This window comes from Sycon ciliatum, chromosome 1, assembly GCF_964019385.1.
Source record: "Sycon ciliatum chromosome 1, ocSycCili1.1, whole genome shotgun sequence".
Classification (NCBI taxonomy): Eukaryota; Metazoa; Porifera; class Calcarea; order Leucosolenida; family Sycettidae; genus Sycon; species Sycon ciliatum.
In genome coordinates this window covers 66,061,193-66,079,478 of record NC_088643.1, presented here as the reverse complement: position 1 = coordinate 66,079,478, position 18,286 = coordinate 66,061,193, and the positions used below count along the sequence as shown (strand labels likewise).

The 18,286-nt window shown below is 49.5% G+C and overlaps 1 protein-coding gene across 1 annotated transcript; it reads right to left on the bottom strand.

Annotated features, from left to right (window-relative positions):
• Nucleotides 1–2,409: 2,409 nt before the first annotated feature.
• On the bottom strand, nucleotides 2,410–9,999 carry LOC135804937 (uncharacterized). The gene is made up of 2 exons (XM_065318918.1): nucleotides 5,927–9,999; nucleotides 2,410–3,426 (listed from the first exon to the last, which is right to left on the bottom strand). Exons 1-2 carry the CDS (start codon nucleotides 9,676–9,678, stop codon nucleotides 3,195–3,197), a joined length of 3,984 nt encoding a protein of 1,327 aa, XP_065174990.1. The 5' UTR covers nucleotides 9,679–9,999; the 3' UTR covers nucleotides 2,410–3,194.
• Nucleotides 10,000–18,286: the final 8,287 nt, after the last annotated feature.

Below are 18,286 nucleotides of genomic sequence, written 5' to 3'. Positions count from 1 at the left end.
GAGAAGTTGGCCACTGGCCATTGCCTATATTTACACCTATTTTACTAGGGGATCCGGGAGACCAATGCATAATCTTCTTGCGGCACCAAGAAAAGAAAGACATTCCTTACGAACACGCGGCACTTTTTTTGCTGGAATTCAGTGCCCTGAAACTGTTTTGTGAAAGTACATGCAGGGAAACCTGTGTAAGACGACCACTCACTGCAGCTCACTGCACTGACTGCACTCACTGCACTCACTGCACTGACTGCACTGACTGCACTGACTGCACTGACTGGCTGCACTGACTGCACTGACTGCACTGACTGCACTGACTGCACTGACTGCACTGACTGCACTGACTGCACTGACTGCACTGACTGCACTGACTGCACTGACTGCACTGACTGCACTGACTGCACTGACTGCACTGACTGCACTGACTGCACTGACTGCACTGACTGCACTGACTGCACTGACTGCACTGACTGCACTGACTGCACTGACTGCACTGACTGCACTGACTGCACTGACTGCACTGACTGCACTGACTGCACTGACTGCACTGACTGCACTGACTGCACTGACTGCACTGACTGCACTGACTGCACTGACTGCACTGACTGCACTGACTGCACTGACTGCACTGACTGCACTGACTGCACTGACTGCACTGACTGCACTGACTGCACTGACTGCACTGACTGCACTGACTGCACTGACTGCACTGACTGCACTGACTGCACTGACTGCACTGACTGCACTGACTGCACTGACTGCACTGACTGCACTGACTGCACTGACTGCACTCACTGCACTCACTGCACTCACTGCACTGACTGCACTCACTGCAGCTCACTGCACTCACTGCACTCACTGCACTGACTGCACTGACTGCACTGACTGCACTGACTGCACTGACTGCACTCACTGCACTGACTGCACTGACTGCACTGACTGCACTGACTGGCTGCACTGACTGCACTGACTGCACTGACTGCACTGACTGCACTGACTGGCTGCACTGACTGCACTGACTGCACTGACTGCACTGACTGCACTGACTGGCTGCACTGACTGCACTGACTGCACTGACTGCACTGACTGCAGCTCAAGGGACGTTCAAACTTAACGACGTGGTCTCTGTTACCAGGGGGTCTCCTTATCCAGGGCCATTAGGTGGAAATAGCATCCCTTGGTCCTGGTTTCAGTGGTCTTCTAGGACAGGTGGGCACCTTATCGGAGTGGTCGCCTTGACAGGCTATGCATACCGGTATGCCTATTAAGTGGGAGTGAAGAACAGTGTCAAATGAAGGGTACCATAAGGGTAGAAGTGGAATTTAGCTACTCAGAATAGGCAAGAAGCACAGGGCATGATCCCGGAAGAAGCTGGAAGCGGCCGGCTGCCTAATACCAGCCAGACTAGTGCAGGTGGTCGTACACCTTCTTCTTGAAGGTCTGCATTGACTTCTTTTAAAAAAAAGGTAGTATCAAGCTTGCGGTAAAACCAGCGGCAGATGCAGCGCCCACATTGGGGGGGGGGGGATAAGTCCCACAGCCACTGGCACAAGTGCCGATAATCCCATTAGCCGTATCCATGTAGAGCGTGCCCATTGTGCATGGCTAGAAGCTACCAGTTGATCGCAGGGGGACTGACCTCGCTGAGCTACGACCAGCGATGTTCTACCACTTAACTCTATGGTGTAAGGACCTTCCAAGCAGTGACCGTTCAGCATAATAGTTATACATGTACAAATAATACATACTTAGAAGTTGCGACTTCGGCGGTAATGGTCAGGAAGTTGGTTGCTCCAACGAGGAGCACACGCTTCTTGCCGAACTTGACACTTGACTGACTCACGACTGCCATCCGGAGCACACGAGGAGCACGTCGCACCTTCCGCTCGGCAAACCTGAAAGAAAGCACCACTCCCTGCTCAATACACAGTGTTTCGGGGAATTCACCCCTCATCAGTTGAGCTTGAGTAGGCTGAGGAAGATTGTGCCTGAAAAGCACCACTTATATACTGCTCTCCAGGCCAAACCATCACCAGGGATACAAACTTACAGAGACGCTTTGTTTCCAGCGCAACAAACACCTCGTGAAGCCCCAGGTAGCAGCGTGAGTCAGAGTCGCTCATGGAGTTGTGCTGAACAGACGTTGAGAGCCAGTATAGCTATTCACAACGCTGTCACCTCCAACAACTAGTCGCACGTCCGCGTGAGGGACAACAATACGAACTTAGAAGTTGCGACTTCGGCGGTAATGGTCAGGAAGTTGTCAGGTTTGCCGAGCGAAAGGTGCGACGTGCTCCTCGTGTGCTCCGGATGGCAGTCGTGAGTCAGTCAAGTGTCAAGTTCGGCAAGAAGCGTGTGCTCCTCGTTGGAGCAACCAACTTCCAAATAGTACATGTACTTTAAAAAAAGTAGATTAATTTAAAGGTAACATATTATGCAGAAAAGTTATTATGACCAGCCTTCCATTGCGGTGGGTGCAAACAAATTATGCCTGGACTGCAGAGGAGAATGCTTCACACGTGCAGAAACATGGCGATTCTGAGAGAATGCGGTTCAATGGCATGTTGACACTGAAATCTGGCTGCACGTAATTGTTGGCGGAAAGAGGGGACATGCAATCGCAGTGAGCGTGTGGCAGTGTAGCATGGCTTTGTAGCAAATCAATCAGACCGGGTTTGAAATACACTCATGGGACAGTCACAGGAGAACCCGCGATGTGCTATAGCATGAGTTAATGAGTACAACTGGATGGACACATCATGTGCATGTGCACAGTCCCCCACTGCCATTGGAGCACGCAGAGCAAAAACAATCACATGACATTGCTACATGACATTGTACTACATTGTATTGTGCTGCTCAAGCATGCCAATGCTCTCATGCCAATGCATGCTGAGGCTTATCACTACTAGACTGCACTAGCACTACTATACTCATGTGTATACTCATGTGTATACTCATGTGTGTACTCATGTGTGTACTCATGTGTGTACTCATGTGTGTACTCATGTGTATACTCATGTGTATACTCATGTGTTTACTGTCTTGTAGTACTGCTAAATTAGGAAAGAGGAGGAGATGGGAAAATTGCAGAAACAGGGCTTACGTTCTGACCACGCATGTATGACACGTTATGACTTTGTGCTCGTACTGAGGTGTAGATCCACGTACTGGCGGCGGTGCTGGGACTCTGAAATTCAAGTCGCATCAAGCTGTGAGGTCAACTCCTGCACGATACGGTGCATCGACGGTCGCTCTTGAGGATCGCTCTTCGTGCATTGCTCTGCAAGATGACGATATGGATAGCGGATGTTCGGCGGGAAGATCAGTTTACTGTCGCTGGCAATTTCATCAAGGATGTCATCCGAGTTGTGAAGATGTGCATAGGGTATTTGGCGAGTGCACAGTTCCCACATCACCACACCATAGCTGCGGGGAGAATACGATAAATTCATGAAGTTACATTCCTGCCACCGTGCAAAGCCTGCCCTATTCTAACAGCATATGCCACATAATCTGATTGCTCTGATTCCTCGTTTCTACATGACACACGTAGTAAAGTACAGTCGACTCCTGATATAACGAACCACATTGTGCAGGATGATTGGTTCTTTGTGAAATGAAATGCAGCAAGTCATGACTGGTATCGGTCTCCATGTCCCTGTTTGAACCCAGACAATTGTTTCCCCTTTTCAGTGAACGTTTTCGTTTATAACAAACCTTTTAAATGATTATCATTAAGGGCCGCATGTTCACCTAGTGCACTCATACAGTCATGGGCCAGATACCAGTCATGACTTGCTGCATTTCATTTCACAAAGAACCAATCATCCTGCACAATGTGGTTCGTTATATCAGGAGTCGACTGTACATGTAATACTTCCACATCAATTTCAATGGGGTCCATTTAACTCCAACTGAGGATTGCCTGCAGCAGCTAGGCACAGGCGGATAATGCCGGCAGAAAAATTGGCAGAATTCGGTACTTTTTCTGGTAAGTTTCATGCATGTTTGGTATGTGGATAAAGAAATGGAGCAGAATTCAAGGAACTGCCCGCCATAAGGTTTGTATGGTTCTGCCAATTCCACTGCTTTTCGAGCAGAATCTGCCACCTTTTCGAGCAGAATCCGCCGGTGCCTAGCAGCAGCCAGGAGAATGCTTCGAATCGACTGTATTCAGTATACTGTACAAACTTTTGCTTCCACTTGTGATTTTTCCTAGGCGAGATTAGATAAAGAAACGGTTTGTTCCTGGCTACCGGCCGTAAGTAAAGAAGACTACTCCGGCAGTGACCACCTTTTTTGTTTTATTAAGGGATTCCACCATCACCAATTAAAATACATGTATGCCAGTTCCCAATGAACGGTCAAATCTGCCTTGAAGGCTACTACTACTTCATGATACCGGTTGTGCAGCAGTACAATGCATGATAGGTTGAAGTAATAGCCGGCGAGCATGACCATGCATTGTCCAGCATGACCATGCATTGTCCATTGCAACTGTTATACACTATAACTTACTTACTACTCAAGTAGTAGTCATAGCCTCCCGGCACCCTGTAACCCACCCTGTAACCCACCCTGTAACCCACCCTGTAACCCACCCTGTAACCCACCCTGTAACCCACCCTGTAACCCACCCTGTAACCCACCCTGTAACCCACCCTGTAACCCACCCTGTAACCCACCCTGTAACCCACCCTGTAACCCACCCTGTAACCCACCCTGTAACCCTCCCTGTAACCCACCCTGTAACCCACCCTGTAACCCACCCTGTAACCCACCCTGTAACCCTCCCTGTAACCCACCCTGTAACCCACCCTGTAACCCACCCTGTAACCCACCCTGTAACCCACCCTGTAACCCACCCTGTAACCCACCCTGTAACCCACCCTGTAACCCACCCTGTAACCCACCCTGTAACCCACCCTGTAACCCACCCTGTAACCCACCCTGTAACCCACCCTGTAACCCACCCTGTAACCCACCCTGTAACCCACCCTGTAACCCACCCTGTAACCCTCCCTGTAACCCACCCTGTAACCCACCCTGTAACCCACCCTGTAACCCACCCTGTAACCCACCCTGTAACCCACCCTGTAACCCACCCTGTAACCCACCCTGTAACCCACCCTGTAACCCACCCTGTAACCCACCCTGTAACCCACCCTGTAACCCACCCTGTAACCCACCCTGTAACCCACCCTGTAACCCACCCTGTAACCCACCCTGTAACCCACCCTGTAACCCACCCTGTAACCCACCCTGTAACCCACCCTGTAACCCACCCTGTAACCCACCCTGTAACCCACCCTGTAACCCACCCTGTAACCCACCCTGTAACCCACCCTGTAACCCACCCTGTAACCCTCCCTGTAACCCACCCTGTAACCCACCCTGTAACCCACCCTGTAACCCACCCTGTAACCCACCCTGTAACCCACCCTGTAACCCACCCTGTAACCCACCCTGTAACCCACCCTGTAACCCACCCTGTAACCCACCCTGTAACCCACCCTGTAACCCACCCTGTAACCCACCCTGTAACCCACCCTGTAACCCACCCTGTAACCCACCCTGTAACCCACCCTGTAACCCACCCTGTAACCCACCCTGTAACCCACCCTGTAACCCACCCTGTAACCCACCCTGTAACCCACCCTGTAACCCACCACACGCGGCATACTTTCATTTCTGGTGTTCATTATAGTCAACTGGTCTGTGGCTCTGTGGCTAACAGTAACACCAAGAGTACATAACCCGAAGTACTCATGGCAACACTCAGAAACATGCGGCGATGGATAAAACCATTTTGTGTTTCAAAGAGCTGGCCATATCTGCTCAACGATCATAGGCCGAGTACTGTATTCAATTTATTAATTTAATTTAAGTTACTGTAGAAGTACATGCACCTATCGCTGAAGCTCACCTATAGACATCGTGTTTCTCCGTGTAGATATTCTTCTTGATAGATTCGGGGGATCTCCAGCGATCAGTGCCCACGCCACACGTCATTCCGATGCGCGATGTCATACCTTCCATATCTCCAGCAGCATCATTGCCGTGGTTAGTAGCATGACCGCCGTCATCATCATCATCATTAGCAGCAGTAGTAGTACTAGGTATATTTTCCAGCAGAGGTGTTGTCAGCTGGTCAGATTGAGCCGGGCTCGTGAAGGATGTTGTACGGGCGCCATCCACTTCTCTCTTAGCATCGGGTTGCTGTGCCGCCATTGCCTCGTTTGACGTGCTGGCCCGTAAGATTGCTAGAAATCTCGTAGTCTCCATGTCGGCTATTTTCACCACCCACTTGTCACTGACCAGCATGTTGGCTGACTTGATGTCGCGGTGAATCCTGGGCGGACGTGTACTGTGAAGATACTTCACGCCTCTTGCAGCGTCCAGAGAAAAGCGGAGTCGATCTGCGTGCTCAATGTTGTTTGAGTGGTCATGGAGAACATCGTGGAGCGAGCCTCTCCTCAAGTGTTCCATCACTAGAAATGGTCGACCTGATGTTCGGTCCTTTCCGGCTCCCATGAACATGACAATGTTGGGATGGCGCAGCGTTCGAAGAACTTCAGCTTCCTGAATGAAAGCATCGTACGGTGATGATGTGGTGACAAATGGTGGAAGTTGTTTGACAATGACTGTCATATCTCCTAACTCGGCCAGCAAAACCTTGCAGAATCGTCCAGTGGCGAGTTGCTTTTTGATCCTCAGATCACACCAGGCAATGCGTGCTCCATGGTCGATTTGACTGAGTTTTCTTTTGGAGCGATAGAGATCACGATTTGTGTTCACCAGTTCAATCTCCTTGTCATGTAGGGCTTTGCGTTTTTTCAGGAACTGAATGAGAGCAATGGTGAGAGTTGTCAGAGTGACCGCAAAGACAAGAGCTGCCATCAGGGCCAGGTAGACAGAGGGCGTTTTACAGTCGTCACTGCTAAGATAGCCAAAGCGACAAACGCAGTAGTGCTTGAAGTTGGCATCGTTGACGATACACTTGCCGTGCTGGTTGCAAGTGTGCGGCTTGCATGGATTCTCAGGGACGCAGTGCGTGGCTGCCACACTGGCGGTGGTCAGTGATTGGTTGCACTTGATACACTGCTGCTGAATAGTAGCTGAATAATACTCAATGGGACATGGCCGGCATGTGTTGTTAAAACCTCGTTCGTGTCCAACAGGGCACAGGCCAGTTGTGTCGAGAATGCTGAAGTGTTTCTCTATCCTATTATCGTCCGTGCCTCCAAACATCATTGATCCTACTGCAGTGTGAGCCCCAATATCAGTTTTGAAGAATCTTGTCCAGGTAGCAACTGTGACAGTTGACCTTGTCTTGAAGTAAATGAGTAATGCCCAGTCGACATTAGCCAATTTCCGACCATCCGAGTTTATTTCTTCACCACCCATGAGAATAAGATCGGTGTCACTGAAGGATAGGCTGTGATGGTAACGATTTGGGATACTGGGACTGAATGCAATATCATGGATGAAAACCTCGCTTGGTGATTGTATGGTGATGAGAGTAAGTTGGGAAGGGCCTGGCATCCGTCCGCCATATAGAATTACTGCTCCACGATCTGTAGGTGTCGCAGTGTGGCCGTATTGGATTGGAAGTTGTCCCTTATTGATATGGTCTGTGAGATTATGCCATCGACCTTGGCAGCGGTCTTCGTCATCAAGGACGAACATCCACAAATCACCTAGTACCGCTCTGTCCCAGTGTACTGATAAGCCCTTTCCACCATGTACCACCACTGCACTGGCATTGTATCGGAATGACACATGCTGTCCCCTTGTGGGCGGAATGGTGCCGCGCGTGATGCTGGCCTTAGTCCAAAAATGTCGCCGAACGTTGAAGCACCAAGGAAATGGGTCGATGATCCTTTCGCTGGGGTCATAACCCCCGTACATGATGGCCGTATTTGCAGTAACCAAGGTTATACTGTGATACATCCTGTGAGGATGAGCTGGCCCGGGTTTGGGATAGAGCAGAGTGTAGTAGAAAGGTGAAAGATTGTTGTTGCCGGTACTAGCACGCAGCATCCATACAGGCATGACAAAAGTGTACTCAGGCGACCGTTCATGAAGAAATTTGATCTGGAGTACCAAAGAACTGTCTGCTCCAAAGAACACGTACTGCACCTCACCCGGCTTGGAACCAATCGGAACTTTGATGGCCGGGGACGTGGTCTTAGTGCCTGCAAATGTGAAGCCAGGGAATTTTGTTGTGATCTCCACCTTGTGGAGTTCAATTCGATGCTTAGCACTGTTGCCCTGGGCGGGGGTGATGCTATATGCGTTGGCTTCGATCATGTTTTTCCCGTCCGGCGATGCGAAAAAGAACGACGCCATTCCTGACGAAAGGAAAAAGTCCTTTGCACAAGTTGTGTGCAGCAGTGAAGCAGAGTATGTAGAAGCAATTGGCTCCGTACAGTGAGCAAGCCTTTCTCTAATGTCACACAAGATCAATGGGCAGGGACTGTTGCTGCAGGCAACATCTTGAATGAGCAGCTTCCTCTGCGATGCTATGTAGGACACCTTAGTCATAGTCGAAAAAGGGCATGTCCATGAAGGATTTTGAAACATTGACTTGCGTCGATTATCATATATGTAGATGCTGTTGGTGTTCTCAAGCTCAATCCAGGTCTGAGACACCAGATCAAATCTCCAGATGTCCATTTCAACAGTTCTCACTGTCGATCCGGCCGTACTACTTGCATTTGTTCCCAGTGACTTCCAGCCGCCAACATACAGTAGAGTTGTGTCACTTTCGGCAAATAGGCTGGCAAACGCTTGAGGGCTGGGCCTCTTTGGTCCAATCAGGTCGACAAACTCCCACTGTGCGGCAACACCAGGATTGTCTTGCATGAGTAAGCGATGCACAGTATTGGAGGCCAGATTTTGATAGTTCCTGCTTATGCTGTATCGGTAATGACAATGCTGCCATGCACAGCCGCCAATTGACAGGAGGTAGTAGGCCGAACTTGAAGTGTTTCCTCCGTCAACACTCCGTGCAGGAATGGTGGCAAGAGCCATTCCTAACTCACCAACAGGAGGACTAGCCTGGGCGTGATGTGTTTTCAGAACTCTCGCTTTTCTGTTCCCGTACACTAACAAAAGGCTGTTACATTCACCGGGGCCAAAGCCGTATAGAATGATCTGCTCTTTCGATGGGGACACAGCTATGCTTAGGCCTTCTTTCAGACAACAGCACTTCGGACCCAGCAGCTGGTTCAAATCGATTTCACGTTCGAACACTTGCCAGGTTCGAAAAGCCGAGTAGCTGACATCGTACACTGCCACTTCCAAGTACGTTGTTGCATTACGTTCCTTTTTGTAGATGTACATCAGATGTGGAGTGTACTCGCTTCGGTCGTTTTCTCGGAACATGACGGCCTCGTTGATCAACGCCAGCGAAATTCCTCTCATTCTTGCACTCGGTGATTTCAACCCGCTGTAGAAACTCCCAGGAATCGCCTCAATTGGTTGTGCTATTTTAGTTTGCAATGGTTTGCCTAGACTCGTAGTCGTAGTCGCCATGGCACCTAACGCCTTCAGGACCAGTACAGCGCCGAGCATCGATACAATCGGCCACTTCCCGACAAGCACGATTGAAGGAACACCGCTCATGTTGGGCAGGTTTCCGCCGGACACTTTGCTGGCTGTCATCACGGTCATAAGCAACGCATTCCCCTCCTAACCTTACAAATACAGTCAGTCACTGTGCTCCGACTGTCAACTAAGTAAAGATGAATGCTTGCCGCGGCTAAGGCTAAGCAGTAAGAAAGAACTATAATCGAAGATCCAATCGGGCTGGAGTAACTGGAGGGACAGGAGCAGTGGAGTAACTGGAGGGACAGGAGCAGTGGAGTAACTGGAAGGACAGGAGCAGTGGAGTAACTGGAGGGACAGGAGCAGTGGAGTAACTGGAGGGACAGGAGCAGTGGAGTAACTGGAGGGACAGGAGCAGTGGAGGAACTGAACTGTACTAGGTCTTGGCGGGTTCGGGATTGTTGTTTGTTTTACCACTGCTGGCCGAAAGGCGAGTGGCTTATACGACCTCCCTGCCTGTGAATGTCAGTGGTATTACACCTGTGCTTGCTACAGACGGTGTGCCAATTGCTACTACCGGTATTTCCATAGCCAGCATAGCCACACAAGCGTGTACCTTCAGAGGAAGTGATTGTTCTGAAAGTCTGCTAGCCAGACGTAGCAAAGTAACAGTAAATGTTACAGTTAGCGTACCAGTTGCCGTCGCCTTCGTGATGATGATGATTGATACTGTGCTGGAGGGGGGGGGGGGGGCGCGCAAACGAGTCCTGGTGTGGCATGGTATATGTACTCTTGTCTTGATTACTCGTAACAGCATAGCTGACTTCTTGGACGGGTGATAACTGAGAATAGAGGCTGGAAGGCAATTCCAGGTCTCGATCATAGAGTGGGGGAAGGACAGAAAGACATGGTTGGTTGGTTGGTATATTTTATTTTACTTCGCCAGAATGAACAGGCATTGCTGCCTTCTTGCCTGGACAAGTAGATTGTCCAAGCTCTCACAAAAAGACGAAGAAAGGAAAGAAATATTACATGAGAGTGTGAAGCATGCAATCTTATTAAAAATAAAAAATAAAATAAAAATTTCCATGAGAGTGTGACGCATGCATGATGAGAGAGGAAAGATAGATATAGATAGAGAGAGAAAGAGAGAGAGAGAGAGAGAGAGAGAGAGAGAGAGAGAGAGAGAGAGAGAGAGAGAGAGAGACTGCTTTATTGCCTGGACAAGTGAACTGTCCAAGCTCTTACAAAATGACCAACAACAACAACAACAGCAACGGCAACAACAACAGCGACAGCGACAACAACAACAGACCAACAACAACAGCAACGGCAACACCACAGCAGCAGCAACAACAACAAGAGAGAGAGAGAGAGAGAGAGAGAGAGAGAGAGAGAGAGAGAGAGAGAGAGAGAGAGAGAGAGAGAGAGAGAGAGAGAGAGAGAGAGAGAGAGAGAGAGAGAGAGAGAGAGAGAGAGAGAGAGAGAGAGAGAGAGAGAGAGAGAGAGAGAGAGAGAGAGAGAGAGAGAGAGAGAGAGAGAGAGAGAGAGACGCTTTACTACCTGGACAGGGAATTGTACAAGCTGTCACAAAATGACCAACAACAACAACAACAACAACAACAACAACAACAACAACAACAACAACAACAACAACAACAACAACAACAACAACAACAACAACAACAACAACAACAACAACAACAACAACAACAACAATAACAATAACAACAACAGAGAGAGATAGATAGATAGAGGGAGAGAGAGAGAGAGAGAGAGAGAGAGAGAGAGAGAGAGAGAGAGAGAGAGAGAGAGAGAGTGTGTGTGTGTCAGAGACAGAGAGAGAGAGAGAGGGGGGGGGAGGAGGAGAGATATGCGGATTGTTAAAATGGATTTCGACATGAAGTTAGGTACAGAGAATGTTAATATGGGTAAAGGCTGGGCAAGTCGAGAGCCGTGGCTAGAGCTTTAAATGTCTGCCAATCACCTTCCGTACGGACTGCAACTGGGAGAGCATTCCACAGAATGCTGCTAACAAACTGAATTGAACGACGTCCAGCAGGACCAGGGAGGAACGGAACTCTCAGCAGGCTTGACACTTGACCCCGTGTCGTCCTCAGCTGAGGTGTGGCAGGGTCGTTGATGGGCACGAACAGATTCTTTAACAGGGGACTTGTCTTGTCATTTAAACATTTGAAAACGAAGATGGCAAGCTTCTGGAAGAGAAGCTGTGGCAAGCTTGGCACACCCAGTAGCTCGAGAAGGGGGGCAGTCGGGACCAGAGTCCTTTGCTGCAGGGTCGCTCTGACACCGGATTTTGACAGGCGGTGGAGTTTATCCAGGAGCTGCTTGGAAAGACTGGAGAAGAAACAGTTGGATCCGTAGGACAGATGAGCCTGTATCATGCTGACATACCAGACTTGGCGTGCTCTTAGGCTCAGGGACCTGCCGTGTCGCCATAGCTGTCCAATTACTGGCCCGATCTTGCGTGTTACATGGCTGATATGTGGCTGCCAGGAGAGGTCATTGTCGATTACAACACCCAGGTATTTCGCAGATGTTGTTGATTCCAGGGATTGTCCTCGACAACGTACGTGTTCTTGAACATCAGCACCGCCTCTTGGCTTTACAAACAGAACTTGGGTTTTCTGGGCATTCAGAAGTAGGCCGATGTCATCTAGCCACTTGGCGAGGTTGGTCACTGCAGACGACAGAGACTCGCAGACTTGCTTGGGACACGCGTTGGAGCAATCGAGAGCGATGTCATCAGCGAATTCCTGATCTGCCACATCCGGAGGCATCGTTGACTTGACGTCAGCAGTGTAAATTACAAACAGGAGTGGGCCTAAGACACTGCCCTGCGGAACACCGCGAGAGCAAGGAACAGTCCCTGACAACTGATCCTGCAATTTGATCTGCTGTGTCCGGCCAGACAGGTAACTGCAGAACCAGTTGAGTGCAGTTCCCGAGATGCCTAGCTTAAACAGTTCGGTAACGAGTCGCTCATGCCTGACGCGGTCAAAGGCCTTTGACATGTCGACAAACACGATGCCGGTATACTTGCGCTCTGCCCGTGCCATCGTTCCGAGACTGAGCCAGTGAGGTGGTGCAATCTTTGACAGCTGGTACGGGTGATGTCTCGCGATTGGGCGGACGCTGGCTTGGGGGGGGGGGGGAGATGGGCTGGGACTGGAGATTGTGGGCGTAGGAGGGACGTGACCGTGGCAGGCCCAATCAGGTAGTGAAGGTAGCAGAGGGCAGAAGCAGTGCGATGGATGCCCAGGCTAGGCAGGTAACAGCCATCGCCGATGATGGTATGGAGTGCCCTACGCTGAATGGTTGTGAGCTTGGCAAGTAGAGAGGGTGCTGCGCTCATCCATACCAGGAGGCATACTCCAGGATCGACTGGACAAACCCACGGTAGACTGCGGCGCGGCATTTAGGGTTGAGGGTCCGGGCAGACTTGCGGAAGAAACCGAGTTATTAACATGCATTCTTATTTTGAAGTAGTGGTTGCGACTTCGGCGATGATTTGTCGGCGGAATAGCGCGAGCTCCGGTGTGGGGAGCAAACCATTCTTATTTTGACTAGGGAATTCGAGTCCGATGTATGATGATGATGATGACAGACAGCACATCACGATGCGGAGGACACCCTGTACGAAGGCATTGCAACTTACAGCGTATCGGTCTATCGGGACTCTACCAACCAGGGAGCAGTATTATACCAGCCGATATCTGGTTGCTATCAGTGGTTGCTATCTATATCAGGAACACTGTTTTCCTCCGCCTTGTGACGTGCTGTCATCATACTAGTAATTATTACTACACGTACAATGTACGTGCTACTCGTGCTGTGCATGGGTGGATAGTCGGGTAGATATCTACATAATTATTATCTAGCCATGTTACCCATGCACCATGGCGTGCGCCTTTTACTAAGTTTTAGACAATCAGTATTGTGCTAGCTTGGGTAAGAAAATCGTCAAAATACTACACATTCATACTACACATTCATACTTTTGCACGCTCTAAATGACGACAAATTGACTATATCCCTATATCCCCTCCTTTTTGAAAATGTATTTCACCAATAAAATAAGGCTTGGAATTTTTTTAAACATGAATATCGACGGACTTGCCCCTTCTGTTCATGCATTGCCCTGCTCTAGTAATGGTTCATGAATCCGCCCAGTCCACATTCCTTCTCCGTTTCTCTCCGTTTTTCTTTCCTTTCAGTTGCATCTTCCTCTCTGCTCTGTTTTATTTTCTCTTTTCGTTCGTCCCTCTTAATATTGGTACTTTGTACTGTTGAGGCAACGAACTGAAATAATAAACACATTCATGTGCATGAACACGTACTAGTACCGGTACATACATTACATGTACATGATTTTACTTCTGAAGTAGTACTCATTATGCTGAGCTTCCCGCCTTCACGTCGGTGGGTTTTATCTGTCTGATTTCAACAGCCCTGGGCTCGTTGAGAAGCTCTTTCCAGAGAGAATTACAAAATAAACTCCAACTCACCAAGGGGTATGTTTCGTGGCTACTACTGAAGTATGAAAGAAATGGAGGTGTTGCTTTTCAATGGTAACAATACCCCTAACCGCCTGCCAGGATACCTGGACATCTTACCCGTAGAAAAATACCCGAACCCAGGATACCCGGCAGTCTTACTGCTCGTAGACAAATACCCGAACCCGGGATACCCCGAAGAACATGGTGCCCAACGCAGCCCTATACTGGCTATAGATACTACTAATACCGATTCTTGAAATACAAGTCATGACTGTAATACTAGATTCAGACCAGAATGATTGCAGGCGGCCGCGGCAGGATCTGGGGATGATCTTTATGCACAATCAATCCTGCATCTCTAGACGGCAAGCCGTTTTGCCTTGCTGCCCGGCGCCGAAGAATGAACGGGATACATTACTTCACCAGCCTGACACCAGTGACCAGGTACTGGAATCCATGCCTAGTAAGTATAGTACCTGTCTGTACCTGGTGGCTCAACCACCCCACGACGCAGCTGCTCACCAGATCAAGGTGTGTGTTCTCTTCACTCAGTAGACTAGAGTCGAGCGAGCTGCAACTCCCGTTGCCGAAAGGCGGGCTCACGCCCCTACATGGCTACTTCCCCTTAATTTAGGGCCTTGTCTAACCCCCAACACGACGAAATGATAGTAGACGACTGGCCGAAATTAAGAAAAAAACCAGAAGGAGATTTCTGCATGAACAATAATAACGGCCTAGGCAACTACATGCACTCTGAACACCTAGTTCTTTGCCACCCGACAGAACTGTATACATTGTACCATCGTGCTCTCCATTTCACAACCATCGGTTTTGCGCATGGCGCCTGGTCGATGCATGGCTAGTGGTACAATCTGAGTTTGCCGGCTGGTAGATTAGCCTGGTTAGGTACTGCTTGGCGCAGGGAAGATGGCACGGCTAACTTACGAGTTTAGCTTGATTGCGACGTACGTTTCGTACTCGCTGGACTGATAAGGTGATATTCTTCTCGGATGTCTTCGGACCATAACACGGTGAGCAAGTAAGCAAGTACCGGTAGTTTTCAGACCGTACAGCTGCAGTGGTGTCTTTTTAAACTTTATTCTCCCGAGTCAAGCTTCGTCCAAATACATCCAAGAAGATAGCTCTGACTGCCTGGTAGATCTACGTCCAGAGGGGACGAAACGTATGAAGTCGTAGCTGTAATGTCCTCTATGTGCCAAGAGCTACCCGATGTACCAGCCCGCTAAGTCAGACACCAGAGCACTAGCCATGCATGGACTAGGCGCCATGTTCAATTTGAGAGAGAGACAGAGAGACAGAGAGACAGAGAGAGAGAGAGAGAGAGAGAGAGAGAGAGAGAGAGAGAGAGAGAGAGAGAGAGAGAGAGAGAGAGAGAGAGAGAGAGAGAGAGAGAGAGAGAGAGAGAGAGAGGAGAGAGAGAGAGAGAGGAGAGAGAGAGAGAGAGAGAGAGAGAGAGAGAGAGAGAGAGAGAGAGAGAGAGAGAGGGAGGGAGAGAGAGAGAGAGAGAGAGAGAGAGAGAAGAGAGAGAGAGAGAGAGAGAGAGAGAGAGAGAGAGAGAGAGAGAGGAGGAGAGAGAGAGAGAGAGAGAGAGAGAGAGAGAGAGAGGAGAGAGAGAGAGAGAGAGAGAGAGAGACAGAGAGAGAAGAAGAGATGAGGAAGGTTGGAGCGAGAGAGCACAGTCATGTGCTGGAGCCTGAAGATGACAGGAGTGAACTATGGGCGAGGTTATATTTCACATGTCGGTGCGTCCACAAGTCAACGTAAGGAGTTGGCCGACACAACAGACCAAGGTGTTCACAAAAGGCTGCAACAACTGCAGCCAGAGGAAGAGTGGAAGAGTGGAAGAGTGGAAGAGTGATTAGCACTGGCACCTTGTATAGTGTAGATTTTGGAGGAGACCGTCACGAAGGTCACGATGCCGCTTCGTAAGTAACTACATGTAATACTAGTACAATTTGTGTGAGGTTGCGCCTGCAGTAGGCTACACTATAGGACAAGTGATCCCCGGACGGCCTCAGCTATGCCCCCCCCTCCCCCCCCCCCCCCATCCCGACACACATACAAGCACAGCCTCCACATGCAGTAACTAATGCGCAGTAACATATCGTGCGTGTCTCTTGGCACAGTGCCACCACACTACGCAGGTGATCAACATGCAGCACTGACCAGCTTGAAAAGGCCTGCGAAGGAAAGGTGCGCACCGGGTTCGGTGTTGAGTGGTGATAGTCCCAGGAGTACAGGCTAAAGAGTAAAGACGCCACCCTTCACCGGCTGCCATGCTTTTTCCTTGGCTGTTTGGCCAACCAGGTTGCAGATGTGGACTGAGGAATCCGCTGGAACAAACTGCCGTGACAACTAAAAGAATAGGACAATCTTATCGGATTTCTCTTCCACGTATTTCTCAGCTAACGTAGCGTTGTGGTTTACCGGTACCGCGGTTACGCTGCTTTTGGAATTGTCTGCGTCCTCGCATTGTCATCGTCTTCGGGCGGATTTGATCCTGGGAAATCCCACGCATGCGCGTCGAGTCTCGAAGCGAAGCAGGAACGAGAGAGAAGAGGGGAATGCAACTCATGGCCACCAAGACCCCGGCTGTTCGGCGTGCACGATGACGTGTTCAGTGTTACCCGCTCCCACCGACTTGGCACGTCGTGTCAAACTGTCGTTTTCTAGTCTAAACAAAATGTCATGGTGTGAAACGGTGAGGGGGTCGAGCACACGTTTCACGGCACACACTATGACACAGTCTCCTCGAAGACTAACCAAAAATTGTCGAGCACGTGACACAGAGTGAAGTCTTCAAGTAAAGTTTATAGTTATGTGTCAGTATTGGAAAATTAGTTGCACGTAACCGTTAGCTGCTCCAAATAGTTCCAGAGAGATGACCGGATGGCGTCCTGCAGTTACTCCAGGATCAGGTCCTCTGAGACATTACTCACGTGTTTGATGGTCCTCACTGCTCTGCTGCTGCAACATGCTTCACCCGCATGTGAACATGTCCGCCCGGTGATGAATGGGCAAATCATCCTTGGGCCTGCTATGCAGGTCCGTTGGGGGAATGCAGCAGATTCCACAGCAAGAGAACAAAGTAATTTTCAGCAATGCCCAATTTCCTGCGCGATTATCGTGCTTCAACGATAGTTCTCAAGCATATTCGATTCGTCACTATCCAGGATCGTGGCGTCGCTCCAGATGACAACATACACTCACTGCATGTATATGACTGTCTGGCCAACTAGTTACTTCGCCTGCTCAGGAGTCAACCAACCTCCACAGGGCGTCAAAAGTCAGTTGCGTTTGCTCGCCTTTACTGGCTGTAGGACAAGCAGGCATGCGTGCAATGGTAGATCTGTTATCTGCTAAGCGCTTTACCGCTTAGTATCTGTTAACTAATTACTTAGCAGGAGTTTGTGAGGCTGGTGGAGAAGGCATTGTATTCGGCAAGCAAATGTTGAGAGAAGAACAGAGTTGACGAAGGAAAATAAAAATCTAAGCTCCATCAGTTCAGAGACTAGTTTCTCGAGTTTACATGACACCATGGCGCGTGTACAAGTCACTCTAAAGTCTGAAGATCTAAGAACGGTGACAGCGGAGGTGAACATCCAAGCAGCCGCTTCTAGACGACAAACTCCTCCTTCAGGCTGGCCATGCATACACGTCGTTACGTGCAAGACTGCAGTCGCGAAGCTGCTGTGATTCGATCAAGTCAAGAGTCAAAAACAGAGTTTTGTGGTTTTGAAGAGTGAGTTCTGGACCTCCCCATGCAGCCTTCGCCAGTGACCTAGTTCGCCGCCGAGCAGCTCGCAGAACTGATAATTAATTGCTAGTGTTAGTTTACACAATGACCTCCCACTCTCCCAGTGCAGGCGACACAGCACTCTCTCTCTCTATCATCTAGTAGTGTCGCGGTATCATGTAACTGAACTACATGATGATTGATGGTACATCTTGGCACTAACAGCTACATGCACTTACTCAGTTACTGACTCTGCAGGCCGGTGTCAGTGGTGAGTTGTGAAACAGAGCTTTATCCTGCCAGCCTGTACTGTATGCGGCATACTGTAGGACCAAATCTTCTAAAATCATCGACCCCAGGAGGAGTGTGTTGCTGATGTCGCATTCGTGATTCCTTTGACATACCAGGAAGAACCAGAGCACCCCCCAGCCTCCCCAGGGCACAACAGACGCATTGC